This window comes from Macaca thibetana, chromosome 8, assembly GCF_024542745.1.
Source record: "Macaca thibetana thibetana isolate TM-01 chromosome 8, ASM2454274v1, whole genome shotgun sequence".
Classification (NCBI taxonomy): domain Eukaryota; kingdom Metazoa; phylum Chordata; class Mammalia; order Primates; family Cercopithecidae; genus Macaca; species Macaca thibetana.
The window spans coordinates 139,145,174-139,164,809 of NC_065585.1; the positions used below are offsets into that span (position 1 = coordinate 139,145,174).

Below are 19,636 nucleotides of genomic sequence, written 5' to 3' on the forward strand. Positions count from 1 at the left end.
TAAATTGATTGCTCAGGTTTATTTAACTTGCATGAGCAAATATTCACATCTATTTAACTCAATTTAACAGCAATTTTTTCTCATGTAAAATGAACAGTACTATTATTTGTAAAAAAAAAAGTATATTTAAAATAAGCTTAATGTTATTATACACTGAGTTAAAGAAAATTATGTTTTAGCTGAAGAAGTCACATTAACAAAATGTACTTTTTATAAAGTGTATTTCAAAAGAAAATAAACTCAGGAAAGAGAAAATATGGCAAAGTTTAAACTTACAGGTTAATTTATTTTTCTTCTTCCAGTTTATTTTTCCTCTTCTAATTTATTTTCCTTTTGTCTCCTTGAAATTTATTGTTTTGTTTTAGTCTTAATCCTCTCTTATAATTTTACATAGTTGCATTGATATAAAAGCAGATATGTTGACATTGCCTTCTAGACATTTTCGTAGTTATAACCATGAGTGAAAGTGATTTTTGTCAGCCAGAAAAACAGAAAGAAAAAAACTCATCATGAATTTTACTTTACATAGTACAATATTTGAGGACACTTTCCCAATATTAGGACAGCATTATGACGGTACTCATTCATTGACAATATTAGCAAACTAACTAACACTTTAGATTGCTTACAAACCGAATTGAATATTTTTCATCAGTTATTTGATTCATTTGGGTATTGGTTCTACATAGGTGGCTTTTGAAGATTTGGACATACAACTGAATAGCAAATATAATTAGAATACAATGTAACAATAACATCAGTGTCCTCTTTTGGTTTGTTAAACTATGAATTGGACCAAACGCAATCCCTTTCTGTGACAGGCTTTCCGTAAGCACATCTACACAGTACCTGTTGCACAGTAAGTGATGAATATATGTTTGTTGAATGAACAATATATATATGTTGGATAGTCCAACCCTTAATTATTGCAATATGAAATTTTAATATATAATATAGTTATCATAAAACTTTCAAGTTTTAGAGAGCCTTAAATATTATCTGCTTCTGGATTGGTAAATATATCCCAATTCACATGCCAACCAGGAAACTACTAATAGATCTGTGTTAGAAAGGGTTGGAAGTCACACCATGAGCCATCAGAGAAGAGGGCCATGATTGAATACTTCCATCTGCCATTGGCACAGGACCAGGAAGCACCAGCATGTGCACTTTGTATTATTTTTTCAAACAAAATCCAGTTCAACCTGAGCACAAGTGCATTCTTTCTATGTAATAAGAAGGGTAGTCCCTCGACTCCCAGTACAGTGACTTCTCTGTGCCAAGCAAATTTTGCAGGATGTTTTCTTCCATGTTTTTTAAGAAAAATATATCTTTGTTCTCCAGGCCAGATTTGAAATTGGAACAATTAAATGTGCCAAAGTGTTTTTAAATATTTTGATCAGCTCAGAGGCAGTCTCATGATATATATTCTTGTTATTAAAACCAGCAAAGGGTCACATCCTTCATTTACCTGCCTATTGTATATTATTGCAACAGTGCTAAGGAGAAAATGTAGCAACCTTTCTGATAAATAGGCTCCACTAAAAAAGGCAAAAAAAATTATAGATTGAAATGTTCACCCTGAAGGATACCCAGCAGCAGCCGAGCTTGCTTTTGTTTACTGACCAAAAGAGCATAAAAAATAGTCAGAGTGTAGACCTGTTGCTCTGACCATCGTTAATTGAGGTCTTATTGCCTGTATGTGGCATTAGGAGCCTTTTGAGAGAAATGTAAAGTTGAATCATGTCAAAGCCAATTAACGCAGCTGCTATTAGATCTGGTAATATTGAGGACATCATTTTACAAAGCAGTTCAAGTGCAGCCGTTCATATTTCCGAGGCATTCTTTATTTTCCAAAGTGAATTCTCCTGGAGATGTAAAATAGGACCTGAATTGCCTAGATTTTAAAAACACAGTGATTACATAAAGGAAGATGCTTCTGTGTTGCTAATATCGTAGATATTCTTTTTTAAAAATCAGACCAATTCTGTCATGACATTAAAAACATTCAATCCTCAAATAGCAAGGCTATTAAAAGCATTCAATCCCTGAATAACAAGGCCTTGAACTTTTGGTGCTTTAACTCGTGTTTTAATTTGTTTAGAAGTAATTCACTTTAGAAAAGATGAATTGAAAGGTTATTTTTATATTTGTAGCTAATCAATAAAATAAACATGTGAGTCATAGTAAGACATATGTTAAGGAACTTCCATAGGATTATGTGCTGTGGGTTTGTAATAAATGTGTAGTCTATTGCATGGATACCCATTGGTCTCCTGTTTGCCATTTTCATCCTGGGTCACTCGCTGTGTGTGTTGTTGTTCTTGTTTGCCTAACAGCTGTGTCCTGTGGCAACCCTGGCACGCCCACCAACGGAATGATCGTCAGTAGTGATGGCATTCTGTTCTCCAGCTCGGTCATCTATGCCTGCTGGGAAGGCTACAAGACTTCAGGGCTCATGACGCGGCATTGCACAGCCAATGGGACCTGGACAGGCACTGCTCCCGACTGCACAAGTGAGTAACCAGACATCGTGGTAGACTCATTACTATGAAATTCACTCCATTGCGGGGGAAAAACAAAACTGACTTTAAGGTGTTATACTGTCTTTTATTTTTAATTCATAGAGGAAAAAAAGGAAAACTATGTGTGACATTGTGACTCTATTTCTTAGGTACTTTAAGATTTTTTCCACTTTCTTATTTGTATGGCTGAAGCTCCTTTAAAAGGCCAGTTGGGTTGAACATTGTAAAATTGAGACCAAAAAAAGTCAAGACTTTGTCGTCTGCAGAGAAAGAAGAAATGTCTTTGGTTCTCTGACTGCAGGCTTCATCTTTCTGATTATACACCATGCCTAATTAGGGGCTAGTCAAGGGGTGGAAGGCAGCATCTGACAGCCAGCTGCCAACAGAATAGAAATCAGTGATTCTCAAAATACAAGTGTTCCTTCTGACAGCGGGTCAGTGAAATCATCAAACAGAGGGTAGTATTGCTTTATTAATTCACTGTTTAACCACTTTGAGTAGCAGTTCAAAGAAAGTATCTTGAATAGAAAGGGTGACTAATTGATTTCATGATAAATGAATTTCTCTGATTCTTTCCTGCTACCTGTTTATTAGTTATAAGTTGTGGGGATCCAGGCACACTAGCAAATGGCATCCAGTTCGGGACCGACTTCACCTTCAACCAGACTGTGAGCTATCAGTGTAACCCTGGCTATCTCATGGAACCAGTCACATCCGCCACTATTCGCTGTACCAAAGACGGCACATGGAATCAGAGCAAACCCGTCTGCAAAGGTTTGTTTTGTGACTCTTTGGATTTTACAGATATGTGTAGAAGTCTTTATTGAATTGTGCTTTGTTTAATTTTGCAAGCATTTATGTAGCCCTTCTAGGGGCTAGGAATTCTTAAAGACCAATTTGCAACTATTAAGTCACTTTATTTTTATAATACTTTAATCTCAGTTTTACAGATGGAAAAACTAACTCACAGAGAGGTAGAGGAAAAGGCTTAGGATCACAAACCAGGAACTGGAGATGTCAGGGTTCAGTGATGGTCCTGCCGCCCTAGAGTCTGTGTGTGAACCCCAGTGCTTTGCTGTCCTGGGTAAACCTGTGACCCTGGCTGAGTGAGGTGTTCATGGCATGGCGAATCTAATTGTAGGAATTTAGAGGCAGGTTGGAGAGACAAACCAATCACCTGGTAATGGCAAAGTACTGGTAGAGAGTGTTAGCACCGTGATGTTTCATGGGGTTTGGTTGCTGAGACTGAAGATGACACTCACCGAGAAGGCAGGAGGAGGTTTACGACTTACGTGACTGGACCATCTGGGTGAATCAAGACAGGCTCAAGCCCATCAAGGTGGCTTCAGCAAAGCAGAGTGAGCGAGTGGGCTGGGCTCTTACAGTGACCAGGGAGTAGGGCTGAGTGAGGGCTGTGCAAGGGCCAGGGATTTGCATGGTGATGGTTTATTTACCAGAAGCAAAGAAGAACTATCCAGACTTTCTTATCGGCTGGTGAAGAGGAAGGACAAGAAGAAGAGGGGTAGAGAGGGGCTTGAAAGTTGTCAGTGGTCATACATAAGAGGGTGGCATTCTCCTCTTTATTAGACTAGGAACAAATAAAATACTGAGAGAGGGAGAGCTAGGACACTCAGTAGCTTAACGGAGAAGGTATCATCTTCTGCAGGCTCTGCAAGACAGATGGTTAAATGTGACAGAGTCTTAAAAGTGACCTGGTTGCTCAAAAGTATTGCCTTCTCTCTCTTCTGACATGGGCGTGTTCTTGGACCATCCTGCTTTCCTCTCCCAGTAGAGTCAAAGGATCTCATTGCCTTCCCTTCTTTGTATTGTAACTCTTAATACTACACCTGTTATACGGCAGACCCTAAATGTTTAATGAAATGCACTAAGTGGTATTGGCAGTGTTCAGGTCAAATGGTAATGATGGAAATTGCCAAAAGAATAACCCTTCATGCATGGTTTTGTAGATGTTTATCCTCTTTCTGGTACCCGTTGTGTTTGTAACAATGCCATGGCCAGCAAGGCCCTACCAGATGGAACCTCTTTCTCTCTGTGTCCCTCCTGGAACTTGTCTCTTCCCATTCCCCCATGTAGCTCAGGTCTCCCCCAACTGGGGCCTCCCCCTGGACATTCCCTTGGGCCAGAGCACGCCTTTCCCCAGCCCTCGCTGTGGGGTCTCAGGAAGGATTTGTTGAACGAGTGAACAGATCAGTAGAAGGTGGAGTGGTGAGAGGAGGACCCATTTCCAACTTTTGGGTGTGCAAGTGTGAATTGCGTGTGTTGGCATGTCTCTCTCACATGAGAAGGCATGAGCCTGAACACACAAAATGCAGGTGGTTATTCTCTTGTAATGCCTTCTGCTGCCTACGGGGTTACTTGGAAACTTCCATTCATTTCCAAAATTAGGGAAGCTTTTGTATCTTCAGAGAAGAAGGATTTTAGACAGTGGTTTTTGGATTTTTGCCCCCTGGGGTGCATTTTAGTATAATTTCTGGAGTGGGGAAGGTGGATCTGTGGGGACATCGCCCTCGGGGAAATCCTCCCTAGAAACCCTGTTCTTGCTTCTCAGCCCCGTAAAGTAGACATCAGGCTCCAAGGCCATGATGAAACACTTCTGAATGGTATTTTACAGAATCTTCTTTAACTGTGCAGGCATTTCTAAAAAAAATATTCAGTAAATAGATGGACCGACTGTGTCTTTTGGAAACTATATGCCATCTTTAAATAAAAAATACAGATGGCCGGAAAAATTCTTACCATCTGTGCCTATAAATTTTGTGTCATCTGACCAAATCCTCATTCGAGTTGTCCTTGGGAACCATCATAAAAAGACACAAATTAAACAAGAACATTTCTTCCTTTCTTGGCCTTGTATATATTGAGAATATCATGTTCAATCCTGTTTTCTTTTACAGTGTTACATGTTTTGACTTGACTTTGCTTTTATATACTTGATCTATATTAATGAAGAAATATTCTTAAAAAAAAGGTTTATTATTTGGATGTCCTGTCTTCCTTGGCAATTCTTTTATTATTTGTTTTTAGAGAAACCTACATAGATGTCATTTGTAATTCAGGTAAAATTAAAATGTGAATCGTTTGAACATCACAGCTGCAGCGGGAGCTCCGGAATGTTGATCTTGTTTGTTCTTTGGAAAACAGCCGTGCTGTGTCCTCAGCCGCCACCCGTGCAGAATGGAACAGTGGAGGGGACTGATTTCCACTGGGGCTCCAGCATAAGTTACAGCTGCGTGGACGGTTACCAGCTCTCTCACTCTGCCATCCTCTCCTGTGAAGGTCGCGGGGTGTGGAAAGGAGAGGTCCCCCAGTGCCTGCGTAAGTTCTACAGCAGAATTTGTTCCACCCACTATAGGTCTGTAACAGGGACGGATAATCAGGGCACATCCTAAGGTTACAATCTGAGGACCTTCCTGGTGGGTAGTAATAGCCCTAAAATACACAAAAACTCAAACTTGAGACTGTGCTGCCTAAGGGCAGAGTCTCTTTTTTGAGACAGGGCCTCACTCTATTGCCCAGGATGGAGCGCAGTGGTTCAGTCATAGCTCACTGCAGCCTTGATCTCTCAGGCTCAAGCCATCCTTTCACCTCAGCCTCCCAAGTAGCTGGGACTACAGGTGTATGCCGCCACACCCAGCTAATTTTTGTACTTTTTGTAGACATGAGGTTTCGCCATATTGCCCAGGCTGGTCTAGAACTCCTGAGCTCAAGCCTGCCTCCACCTCCCAAAGTGTTGGGATAACAGGTGTGAGCCACCGTGCCTGGCCTCCTTTTAGTCTTTTTCTTGTTTAATAGTTAAAGCTAAAGATTTAACAGAAACTAGTTACCAAGCTCAATTGGTTAAGCTGGTCCAGGGACATTGAAGGCTGACTTCTTCCTGATTATCTTCCATAGCTGTGTTCTGCGGAGACCCTGGCATCCCCGCCGAAGGGCGACTTAGTGGGAAAAGTTTCACCTATAAGTCCGAAGTCTTCTTCCAGTGCAAATCTCCATTTATACTCGTGGGATCTTCAAGAAGAATCTGCCAAGCTGACGGCATGTGGAGCGGCATACAACCCGCGTGCATTGGTAATAATTATAATACTGCCCTGGTGATATTTGGGGGTATTTGGGGGATGAGGACATTTCATTCCGAAATTGGGTCATTGGTGATTACATAGATAGTGTTCCTGTAGATAATTTTCTGTAAAGGTAATATTCTTTGCACTGAATAGGGTTGCACACTAATCAGCTAAACTGATGTGCCGCCTCTTTTAAGTCCTTCAAGCTATGTTTGGAGTTTAAGTCAGAAGTCTGCTAAAGTAGCTACTCGACTTTGTTCTCTGACCTCAGTGGCTGTCTCTGCTGTCTACCTTCACTGCCAATTGCATTGTTTAGGGGAAAGGTGCAGTTAGGAACATTCTCTAAAGCAGCCCTCACCAGAGAGACAGTCTTGCTCTTGTTTTATTGCTGCAGAGTCAAGTTTTATCACTGTGTTAATTTTGTTCATTGAGATTGACTAAGCAGAATAATGGGTGTTCTACAAGTTTTTAGTAAAAAAGTAATAATTAGTCTTGATTATTTTCTAAGAAATTGAATGGTGTAAAATAAGGATAGTATTAAAGAAATATTGTCACTGAAGCATTTTTTTCTAATTATAGGAATATTTGCTGTCATTTGATTTAAACTATTGCCATATAGTAGCTATCTCTACACTAAAAATATTTTTCTTCCCCCTAGTAGGTTAGTTGCTCTAGATAACAAGTTTTAAGAAGTTATCTATTTTGTTTTTCTACTGGCAACTGCAGAGCAGCAAATAAGAGAGCTGAAGTACCACTGGGTTACCCAAGTCCTACCTTTTTTGAAAAATGTCACTCTTGGTTTTCCATATGCTTCGATTTTGAAGCATTAAATATATTGTTCATTTTGAAATGTTGAGGAAAATTAATTAAAGAAATTCAGAATAATGTAATGGGTAACCAAATGAGATGGTCATTAATTGAATCCTAATAAACAAAAAGATGGTGATCGATCATTATTGAAGATAGTATGTCACTGACCAAACAAATATATTTCTATAGAAAAAAAAGCCAGAGAATGGAAAAAATGTACTTATTCTTATATAAAAAGAACATACTGAACTACTTAAAGTCTAAAAGTTAACATCCAAAGAAGATGTCTTGAAGAGAAGATAAAAGTAGCAATTTAATTTTTAACTTTCCTGAAAAACATCTTGCACATTTCTCAAAACAAAATTTTCTCTATTTCATGAGGCCTTTCAGTAAAAGCTGTTAGAGTTCCCACAATAACTCTATCTGGTGCCCTGTTTTCTTTTTAAATCACAAATTTCAGATCCTGCTCATAACACCTGCCCAGACCCTGGCACGCCACACTTTGGAATACAGAATAGCTCCAGAGGCTATGAGGTAGTTCATTATGAATTTACTATGTTTTCTTTCTGGAAATATAAAATATATTTGTTACTTAAACATATATGAGTGCTTTTTTTATATCGTACCTTGTTCATGTTATATTCACCTGAATAAAATTCATTCAAAGGGGATTTCTACATGTGTTTTTAACTGTCAAAACCAGTGTGTACTAGATAATAGATACTTACTAGTATCTTACTAGATAATAATGGAATGATGCATAATTTCAAATAGAAATTAACATAGCAACTGTTATGTTAATTTCTATTTGAAATCATGCGTGCTTCTATTATTTGTTAAACTCACACGGCAATTCTCAAATTGGGGTAACTTGTCCCTGATAAGCTACCCATAAAAGGTTCCACTTTGGGACTGGATATAGTGGGGAAATAATATTAAATTCTAGAGACAGAAACAGGAGAAAATGTATGTTAGCCCCGTAGTCTAAACTTACTTGTGAAATTAGTTCTCCACATGAACTTTGAAGTTCTATGAATTATTAACATACTAAATATCACTTTGGAACGTTCATTTGACTTTTAATAAAATGAGCATTACCACTTCAGTGAATGTTGGAGAAATACCTAAAAGTGGAAGGTAATGAAGCTTGAAATAAAATGTTTTAACCATCTTAAGTACTGCCATAACTTCACTGTTCTCTGGTTGCATGACTTTGAAAACAAAAGTTAAATATATATTCTACCTTCAAGTTAGGGATCTCATCAATTAAGAATAAAAAACCATCTTCCTCAGCCACTTTCCCCATCTCTCATGAGCACGAAAATATTCCCATTTTTCCCGCTCTGACACACAGTGGCCATTTCCTTGTAGCTCTTTTGCATCCTACGGTGGAAATCCTTACAGGGAGCTAATATACTAACTCTAGCACGTTTTCTATTATGTCTCAAATATTGCCTTAAACTTCAAGTAAATACTTTCAGGTACATAAATATTGAATGCCAAATTGTCAAGGAATACTATATATGGTTGTCGCTCTCACTGATTCACTATGAAAAATAAAATTTTGATCACCATTGCTTTGAGCAAGTCTTAACTTGCCTATGTACAACTTATAGTAATTAAAAGTTGATGATGACTATATTTGGCAACATAGCAATATATAGTTATCATATAACACTAACAGGGTTGGATAAATCCTTCACCCTCCTTATAACCAATCAGTTACACTAACGTGAATAATAGATTTTATCCAACAGCAGGATTTACTGATAAAGAGCTCAGACACCATCTTTTAAGGACATGATTGAGACCCTGAGATGCAGCTCTCCCCAAATGTTTTTTTTTCTTCCTTTATTAGGAATATTTTAATGTAACCGATGAGATTTGTGTCTGTTTTCTTTAGCACCATATGCTGAAACATTACTTACACAAAGTGAGCCATTTCAGTGTGAAATGTCCCCATGTTAGGCTATGTTAATCATGCAGCTTAAATGACTAGCTCCCATTCTCCAGCCAGGCGTGTCCCCGAAACCCGTAGCTCCAGGGTTAGTGTATGATAATCAATTTAGAGTGGCTTGGTATATTCTGCTAAAAAATTTTTTTTATTGAGAAGGAGACTCTATTTTCTTTCTGCCAGTAAATGATACAGGTTGTCCATGACCTTCCTGACAATGGCAGCATGTTTACCAGGAGGTCTGTTTGGAATTGCAAACATGCTCGCACGGAGAGTTGATGGACACCATTCCTGACAGAGAGGAAATGTGCTGGGAGCAGCGGCTCACATCTGTAATTCCAGCACTTTGGGAGGCCCCGGCAGGAGAATCACTTGAGGCTAGGAGTTTGAGAACAGCCTGGGCAACATAGCAAGACCCTATTTCTACAAAGAATACAAAAAATCAGCTGGGTGTGTTAAGGTGCACCTGTAGTCACAGCTACTCAGAAGGCTGAGATGGGAAGACCACTTGAGCCCTGAAGGTCAAGAATGCAATGAGCTATGATTGCACTGCTGTGCTCTATACGCTGGACAACAGAGAGAGGCCCTGACTCTAAAGTTTAAATCAATCGTCAATCAATCAAGAGTAACTGAGTCAACTCTTTCCCATCATTGAATCTTAAATTAGCTATTGATTTGACATTTATCAAATTTGCACTTTTCTTTATAAATTCCTACTTCCACTGTATCAAGTGCTAGAAGCACCATTTTTTTTCTCCTGATATCCTTTCTCACTATTCAATGTACCAACTATTTTCTTGCATTTCACTTCTCGTTATTTTCCCAGAATCCCAACGAGGGAGGTATGGGCTTACTCCTATGAGAAGGCAGACACAGGGAATGAAATAACTGGTTAAACTTCTCAGAGCAAGAAACAAATGGGGTATTCAAATCTTTGGACTCTAACTTGGTACACTTATGTGCTCTCATAAGTCAAGCTTTAAAGAAACAATCTGGTCCCAAGCCAAGCTGTCACGAGTGCAAACCCACCTTCCCTGGGGGCTGCTTCCCTCTCCCTTTGTACGTGGGTCATGCTGGCCTCATGCTGCGGATACGCAGGAACATGGACGATCTTTGGTGCCCCTCAACACATGGACCAGAGCTCATTCTCTAAAAAAGATATTTACAGATCACAGGAATCTGCCCCTCAAGGCACCTCTGGTTAAATTAGGCACACACACAGGTAAATAAATATACAGGCAATTCCAAGACGTTGTAGTGAGTGGCGCAGATAACATCCGATGTTGAGGAAATGCATTTGAGCAGCACGTGATTCATTCTTGGAAGATCAGAGAAGAATCTGCAGAGGATGTGCAGTTTAAGCAAAGCACAGAGAATTTAGTAGGGGTTAGCTTTGTGAAGACCTGGTGAGGAAGATGCCCCAGACATGCAGACAACAGTAAATAGTTTGTACAGTTTGAAGCGTAAGAAAGACAGAGTTTTGGTGGCCTCTGTATGAGCAGGAGTTGACCAGTCCCCTAGGAGTGCCAACAAAAGTAATTTTCTAATAAATGCCAATTGTTTAAAATGTGAGTGGCAGGAAAAAAAATGAAAAAGGAAATAATAATTATTACAAACAAAAAATAAAGAACTCTAAAACAAAAGGCATAACTTCTTTACCCAAACAGCCTTCTAAATTTTCAAAATTCACAAAGATCTTACACTATTCATTGAGCAATCCACGTTGTGTGTAACACTGTAACATGCAGTTATAATGTGCACGTTGATTTAGACAATGGCTCGACATTAATGTGAAAAATTGCTGCTATACTTTTACCCTGGCATGTGCTTTCAAGTATCACCAGTTGATACTTCGACTATTCCCTTGGCCTCTGAAGCTAGTATTGGATTTCCTCTCTAGGTTGGAAGCACGGTTTTTTTCAGGTGCAGAAAAGGCTACCATATTCAAGGTTCCACGACTCGCACCTGCCTTGCCAATTTAACATGGAGTGGGATACAGACCGAATGTATACGTAAGTGTGATTTCTTCCACCACAATCTGAAGTAAACTATTTGTTGTGAATGTCTGGGAAGTGTTTACCACTAAGGGAAATAATAAGAAATTGTTTTTAACTCCTCAATCCTAAACTTTGGATGTCCTCAAAGTTTGGTTCCCTAGAACTGGCAGCCTAAGCATTTGGCTGGACATTGGGGTGTGAAGTCAGTTCTCAAGCCCCACCGTTGACTTTGAACCAGAGACTCTGGAGGGAGCCGGGGAGGAGAGAAGGGGGACAGTTTAGTTTAACAAGCGCTCCAGGAGATTCTAAGGCACAGTAAAGTCTGAGAAACTGCTTGAAACCGAAGATAAGTGAATAACATTACATTGAACATTCTTAGAGGGAAAACGTATTTGTCCATGCTATTATTCTTCTAGGATATTTACATCAAATTACTAAAGAGAGGGTCAACTGAATAATGTCGTATGTCAGAGTCTAAGTAGAAGTGTTTAAAAGATTATTCTCGCTATAATTAGGGAGTATATATGAATTGATCATTCAAATACATAAGGATCGCATTTTATTTTGTGATTTAATCATGATAATTAGGAAAAATATATGGATGGATGGGTAGTACGTGAATTATTCATTTCACTCACTCTCAATTTAGTGAAATACAGTGTCTTATTCTTACTATATTAAAAATAAAACATTAGTAGAATGTTATAAAAATATCTTAATAGTATATAAAACGTGATTTTTGGGTGTGTTTATTTTAAAACTATCATCTCTGCTCTAAATCACTACTCAAATTATATGTTGATAGTATATGTACATATATATGTATATACATGCACTCGTACATATATGCATGTGTTTATATATAATATGGAGTTTGATAATATCAGGTACTGGTTATGGTTACTCATTAGTGAAATAGTGACAATACTCAAAACAACTGCATGCACAATGTTAAAATTCTAAACTTGTTTTATAATAATATGCCAGTCCTTATGGCATATATGCAAACTTTATAAGGAATGGAGTGGTTTGAGATACAGAGTATACATTACAATCTCATTTATTCCTAAATTATATTTTAAAGAAAATAAGTATCTATAATATATTGTTTCTAAATACACATGAAATTTTTACCACAATTATTAATGAAATTGAATAATAAATTTGCTGGTTTCCACCAGAACAAAATCAAGGCATATCTAAATATTCACTGGTCTGTATAATTTGTAAGACTGGGCTTTTAAGGATCTTTAACATATTTATTTTAGTAGTATAGCAGAAGTGTTTTTTTATTTCAAAGCTATGATCTCTACTCTAAATCTTTGTGCATAATTACCTATGTATAAATATACATAGGATGGGTGTAGTGGCTCATGCCTGTAATCCTGGTACTTTGGGAGGTCAACACAGGAGAATAGCTTGAGGTCAGGAGTTCTAGCACAGACTAGACAATATAGCAAGACTTCATCTCTACCAAAAACATGACATACATATGTGTAATATATATGTATGACTGACTGCATAACAATTTCCAAACTGTTTTGGTCTATTTATTTCTCTAGACACATGTGCTGACTTTACAGTAAACAAAGTCTCAGTGTTTCCTAATGTTGTTTCAGCTCATGCCTGCAGACAGCCAGAAACCCCGGCACATGCAGACGTGAGAGCCATCGATCTTCCTACTTTCGGCTACACCTTAGTGTACACTTGCCATCCAGGCTTCTTCCTCGCAGGTGGATCTGAGCACAGAACCTGTAAAGCAGACATGAAATGGACAGGAAAGTCGCCTGTGTGTAAAAGTAAGTTACTGATCAAGGAGTGGCATACTTTTCCAAAGAGCAAGGGAAAGGATCGGCTGCCCATCAGGCTAGTGTCCATGTGAGAAACCCATAAGTAAGAGCTTGAGGCTGCAGCATCGTCACCTGCCTCAGTCCTGCTTCATGTGCGTGAGCTGTGTGCGTGAACGTGTGTATCCTCAGTGTTTGATGCAACGGTGGCAGAGCCAAGCGGATGTATAGTACAATTAGTATGCAATTAGTACATAATACAATCATTGTATTATTTTAAGCCAAAAAAGAAAAGCTATTTGGTTAAAGAAAAGCATTCTGAATTAAAAGGAAAATAATACTCAGTATATTTTCAGGAAAAATAGTTCTTAGAGATGAAAATGAATAAATATCACCAAGTATCCGAGAATATATCGGTGGTTATTTTTAAGACCACATGCTGTTTGTGGTAAAACCTAAGTTTATGTGTCCCTGACATTGGTTCTGCTTTGTAAAATTACAAAAGCAATTCACATAGAAACGATCCATTAATTACCAATTTGTGTGTTTACAAGTGACAATCATCAGCCTGGGTCAGCTTTGATGATAGCCAAATTTTCAGGTTCTCCCCTGTATGTAATTTATAAATCCATGGAGTCTAAACAGCATAAACCAAAAATGATGGAACGTGAGAAAGTCAGTGACTTTAGGTTTTGTTTCCTGGAGCCTATTTATAGTTCTCATAGTAGGGATTTTAGAGAGACTTTTGTTTCCCTTGCCCTTCCCTGTTAGAAATAGAAGAATGAAAACTTTTAAAATGGTGATTCGTAGTTTGATATAAAACTGTGAAAGCTAAGAAATTATGATTTAAATCTAACTTGATAGACCAAAATGAACATTCTGTAATGGAAATAATTTTGAATTTTTCAATAATAATGTATAAATTCATTGATTTGGGTGGGGTATTGGACAATCAAGAGGGACTATAACATCGTGGTTATTTGGTTATTTCGTATGTAGCAGGGTATTCCAAGTAGGATATGAGAAAAGTCATAGAAGCCACCCTCCTTTGCAAGGCTCTCTGTTGTAGCACTTTCAATGGAAATATGCGTAGATAGATGTACATTGATTTTTCATCCTTAAACTCTGCTTTCCCACAAACACCAAGAATATTCTGCTGTAAAGACATGGGTTTAAAATGTATATGTATAAGGTATTCATATTTTGTACATTAAAAAAATCTGGAGAAGGAAAATTGCTTCAATTTGACATTTTTTCAAACTTACTCAAAAATGTTTTTTTAAAAAAATGATAATTTGTCTTTTTACTTGTAGGTAAAGGAGTGAGAGAAGTTAATGAAACAGTTACTAAAACTCCAGGTTTGTATACCAGAACAGTTATAGATTTCAATCAAATAAAGTGATTTGTTCTCTACTCTGCACAATGAAACAATTCTCAACATTTAAATTTCCGAATCCGTTAGTCCATGACAAAGTTAATGTTTCAATTATTTAAAACACTAAGCCTACATAGAATTCTGTGTATTTCACAACAATGGTTTGTTAATGAAATAACATTACTCCACTTAGAAAGAAAACCTTTGGTGTTATCACACACTGTTTCATTCAAACATGCCTTCCGCGTTTGGCAGGAGAAATGAAAACACTGATCATTCCATGTGGTATAATGGAGAGCCTTATAAAGAGGGTTGCGATTTTCTTCCTCCAAATGAGGAAGCTCATATCAATGAGGCATTTTTACAGCGTAAGTTGTTAATGCAAACAGTTCAAATATGGAGCCCGATTTTTTCCAAGTATCTCCATTCATTCAGGCATCCTTTGCCTTCTAAGATGTTAATTATAGTTTTTTGTTGTATGTGGTGCCTTTTGCTAAATGCATTATGTAGCAAATTGCAAAAATGCAGTCCTATTTCCCGAGGAAAGTTTTCCCTATACAAAATCATCTGGCATGTTCTATCTGTGTTTTGTCCTATTTCCCGAGGAAAGTTTTCACAATACAAAATCATCTGCCATGTTCTATCTGTGTTTTAAATTTAAATTATATTTAAATAACAAAATGGATCCCAAATTATATTAATTTAAGTTGGGTATTTTGTTGTTGTTGTTGTTTTATCAGAAAGAGAAATCCCTTGTAAATATATAAGGTCACTTGACTAGTACTTTATTCAGGTTTTAACACTTTTTTTTTTGGACATAAGCTCTATTTTAGAATCAAACATGGAAAGAGTATTTGTAATGCTATTGTCAGGATGCTGTATTACACACTTAATTCTTAGACAAAGAAAAATGTGCCAATATGACTAAAGGAATTTCTCCAATCTGCATACTAAAGAACATAAAATATTTTTTAAATCTCTCTAGACTATTTTATTTAAATATCACCTAAAAATCACATACAGAAGTCAAAGCTTTTTATCCAGGCAACATTTTCTTCAATGGAAGAAAACACAGTCTCTTTTTGTTATTATTGTTGTGTGTGTGTTTTGTTTTTTATTTGCTTATTTTGTGTTTAAGATATTGAAATCTCTATACACTCCTTTTGTAGGTGCAAACATTATTATCAATATTCCTTTTCTTATGCTCTTGGAAGGGAAGTGCTAATAGAATGTGATTCTTCATCAAGGTGGTACAATGTAGTACATCTCAGCTATGTGGCTTCTGCATTATACTGCAGGCTGCCAGCAACAAGTGAAATTATAAAGACCCAGAAAGATGACCTCTACCACATGGCTCGTGGTCATATTTAATACACAGAAGCCACTTCTGAGACATTGGTTGTATCTTACTCTACCCAGCCAAGCCTGGCCCATTCCTGTGAAACTTCAACAGGATTACCTTAAGTGAATGCTTGGACAAGTGGTTTAGTAACTTCAGAAGAGCATATAACTTCTAATTAGGGAAAACATTTTTATGTGCTTCAAAGGCTATTAATTTTAGTAATGGAAAATAAAGTTATTTTGGAGTTGCTGATTAAAATGGGGGTCTCTGTGGTGCTGGCAATGGCTAAGTAGATGTGTCTAAACTCAGTGATTTGTAAGCAAATGTGTTAGATACTTGTGTGGATATATGAGTTTTTAACTTATTTTCTTATCATTATTATTATGAGAAGGTGGGGTCTACTCAAGGCCAAAGGAAGCTATTATCTTCTCTTCTCCTTTAACCCTTCTCTTGCTAGGCCAAGCTTTATAGGTTTAGCCTGACTAGAAAAACAAGAAAATGGCCAACTGGGCTGAAAAGAGAAGCATAGGTATAGGCACAATATACTTTTGTCCTCATTATTTGCAACTGTAAATGGACTTTCTAAAAAATAGGTTAGGGAGACATGAATCTTCATTTCCACCTAGCAACTCAAGCAATGTGTTTTGAACAATTATGCTTATCATGAATCTTGTCTAAGTAAATAATTCATACACATCATAAGGCAGAAAACAAAAAGGAACATTGGAATCATCATGTGGATTTATACACTACAATTCATGTGTGAAAATGGCAGGATTTTATACACATTTTTAAACAAACACATGAAAAATAAGTTTTTTTTTTCTTAAGCAGTGAAAGCATGAGGAAATATCTCAATAATCTTTGCGAGTTTTCCTGTCAATGAATTCTATGCTTTAAAAAGACTGTGTCTTTTATTACTGAATTTAAAAGACATATATGAAAGAAAAATTTGAAATTATTGAGCCCATCTTTTCTTACTTATGGAATATTTTACACAAAGAGATGAAAGAAGAGCAGAAGAGTGTGAATGAGAGACACTGACTCTACTTACAAAAGAAAGCCTCTGAAATGAAAGGGCTTTGTCTTCATAAGTCCATGTGGTGCTGGAATATCCAGTGCAGTTGGTGCTGGGATATGTAAGCTTTTTCAAGACAGGGTATTGCTGTCGTATGATATAGATCAGTTCTTCTGAGCCTTCCAAGTCTTTCAAAGAGTAGACTTGGATATTATTGAAATATCAGTAGTGATTTCATGGGTCAAGTAAACATATTTCTTACTAAGCACAGTAAAAACTAAACTAACGTTAGAAGTCCTAATTCACCATACCCCATGAACTTGGAAAGGCTGTTAAAATAGGTATGCTTTGGCTTCTAATAATAATAATAAAAATAAAACCATAAACACAAATGTCTACTTGCATACCATAATAATCTTCGCACCTGCTTCTTTTGAGTTTTGCAAATGCTGTGAACAGCGATGCACTAGGCTCCCCTTGTCTTCATCACTGCCCTCATCTGTGATCGCTCACTAAGCAGTATATGCCTTCTATGTTTAATGATGTCTGAATTTATTGTTTGTGTGTGTGCTGACATTCATCTGTTTCCCCCCTTCCCACAGTTCCTTCAGACGTCTTTTTCGTCAATTCAGTGTGGAAGGGATATTATGAATATTTAGGGAAAAGGCAACCCGCCACTCTAACTGTTGACTGGTTCAATGCAACAAGCAGTAAGGTGAATGCCACCTTCAGTGAAGCCTCACAAGTGGAGCTGAAGTTGACAGGTAGGTCCCAAAGAATTCACTAAATGCATGGTGTGAGCGGAAACAGACCCGCTATCTTTTCACAAAGAGGTGATCTAGTAAGTATTAATTATTAATGTTCTGTTGGCTTTGCATTAAAGCCAATAATTAATATACTGTAACTCATTGGAGCCTCTCCCTAGCCATAAGAGGTTGGTACTATTTTATCATTTTAAAGATTACAAAACCAGTACAGAAAAGTGAACTGATTTGCTCAGAATTATGCCCATATTAAGTCAAGAATCTGAGATTCATATATAGATAATGCATGTCTCCAAACTTTATTTTTTAATCCTTTTTTTAACTCATGTGCTCATCATGAGATTTTTAAAATCATCACACAATTAATAAAACAGCCTTGATTTATATGGCAAACAGTATTTTAAGCACCGTATGTGTATTATCTTTTTCATTCTTACATTAATTCTGTGATATAAGTATTTTTATTGTGTACTTTTTTAGAGAGAGATTTTTTAATTAGCAAAATCAAATATGTTATTATTTATTCTTTCTGTGGAATAAGGGTTTTGAACTTAGTGGAGTGGATTATACCTATTCAAGATAGACAAGGATGTAGGAAGATTTTCAGGGGAAAAAAGAAGCTCCGAGGCTAAAATTCACAAATAAAAATACAATTTCTGTTTGAGTTTTCTATTATCTATGATATTGTCGTCTCTGTACCACATTCCACATCAAATGAATGAAAGGGCTGAATTGCTAACTTTCTCCAAGGTAAACCTGACCTGCTGATCTTTTCACAGGCGTTTACAAGAAGGAGGAGGCCCACTTACTCCTAAAAGCTTTTCAAATTAAAGGTCCGGCAGATATTTTTGTAAGCAAGTTTGAAAATGACAACTGGGGACTAGATGGTTACGTAAGTACATGTGTAAGGTCTGTGACAAAGCACAGGCTTTCTAATATCTCTGCAGAGGCGAGGGCTACGGATTGGAGGCTTCTGAGTAGAGCTGTCTTGTGTGTGCCCCTTGAAAACTCAGCCGCCCCTCTTGTTGACAGAGTGGTCATTTTATTCGTTCATTTTATAAGGGAAGAAACCAGGTCTAAGACGTAAGAAATAAATTGGCCATCCTTAAAGGGGTGGTTGCAGTTGAGGGCAGAACAAGACCTGAAATCCAGGGTCTATGATGTTACTGCTACATTATATCATGAGTGGTACCACCAGAAATTTTCTAAGACCACTTGATAACCATGCTGCTCGTTCTAAGAGAAATCATTGCCAGATAAATAGAGAGACTTAAGACGTCCCCCTTAACACCCTTCTTTGCAAGTTAACCATTTGTTTGCGTTCTAATTCACTATCTGACTTAAGGGTAGACAGCCTCACATGATGTACCCTGCCCAGTAGCTGGGACACACAGCCAGTTTTACATAACGTAGATTGTTTCTTAATTCATACATGTGTCTTCCCTTAGAAAGTGTAGTTACCATATGGATATACTGTAAAATTTACTATCATTTTCGAGATCAAAATGAGATTGTGAGATTTACATACGTTAGGTGAAGTTCACTTCTGTGTTGGTTTCTGATCTTTAACTATAAATGTGTCACCAAAAGGAGTGGCAGAAATAAAATATTTAACCAGTAGTATCTAAATATGAGCTGTAACAGTTATATTAAAAGATATATTAAAAGAAGATATTATTCATCCTTTTGTATACCTTTATATTTCTTTTCTTTCCTATATATCAGGTATCATCTGGACTTGAAAGGGGAGGATTTACCTTTCAAGGTGACATTCATGGAAAAACTTTGGAAAATTTAAGCTAGAAAGGCAAGGTAAGTTGCACTTAGGATATTTTTTAAAGCAAATACCAGTTTGGCTTTCCAGTGATTTTTCTATGAAGACATGGAAAAGACAACTCTAAAAGAAACCTAAACAAAAATAATGGGAGAGACTAACAAATTTTACAGCTGAATGAAAAAAAAGTATTTTGAATAGCAAAACAGAC

General features: G+C 37.2%; 1 protein-coding gene across 1 annotated transcript in view; it reads left to right on the forward strand.

Annotated features, from left to right (window-relative positions):
* The window catches only part of CSMD1 (CUB and Sushi multiple domains 1), a 2,043,790-nt gene that overhangs the window by 2,011,282 nt on the left and 12,872 nt on the right, over positions 1 to 19,636 (forward strand). Inside the window, 12 exon segments of the mRNA XM_050802644.1 lie at positions 2,340 to 2,516; positions 3,120 to 3,299; positions 5,688 to 5,861; positions 6,438 to 6,611; positions 7,875 to 7,948; positions 11,269 to 11,380; positions 12,985 to 13,164; positions 14,466 to 14,510; positions 17,490 to 17,651; positions 18,431 to 18,543; positions 19,377 to 19,431; positions 19,434 to 19,463. Of these exon segments, the coding sequence (XP_050658601.1) occupies positions 2,340 to 2,516; positions 3,120 to 3,299; positions 5,688 to 5,861; positions 6,438 to 6,611; positions 7,875 to 7,948; positions 11,269 to 11,380; positions 12,985 to 13,164; positions 14,466 to 14,510; positions 17,490 to 17,651; positions 18,431 to 18,543; positions 19,377 to 19,431; positions 19,434 to 19,463 (1,476 nt within the window).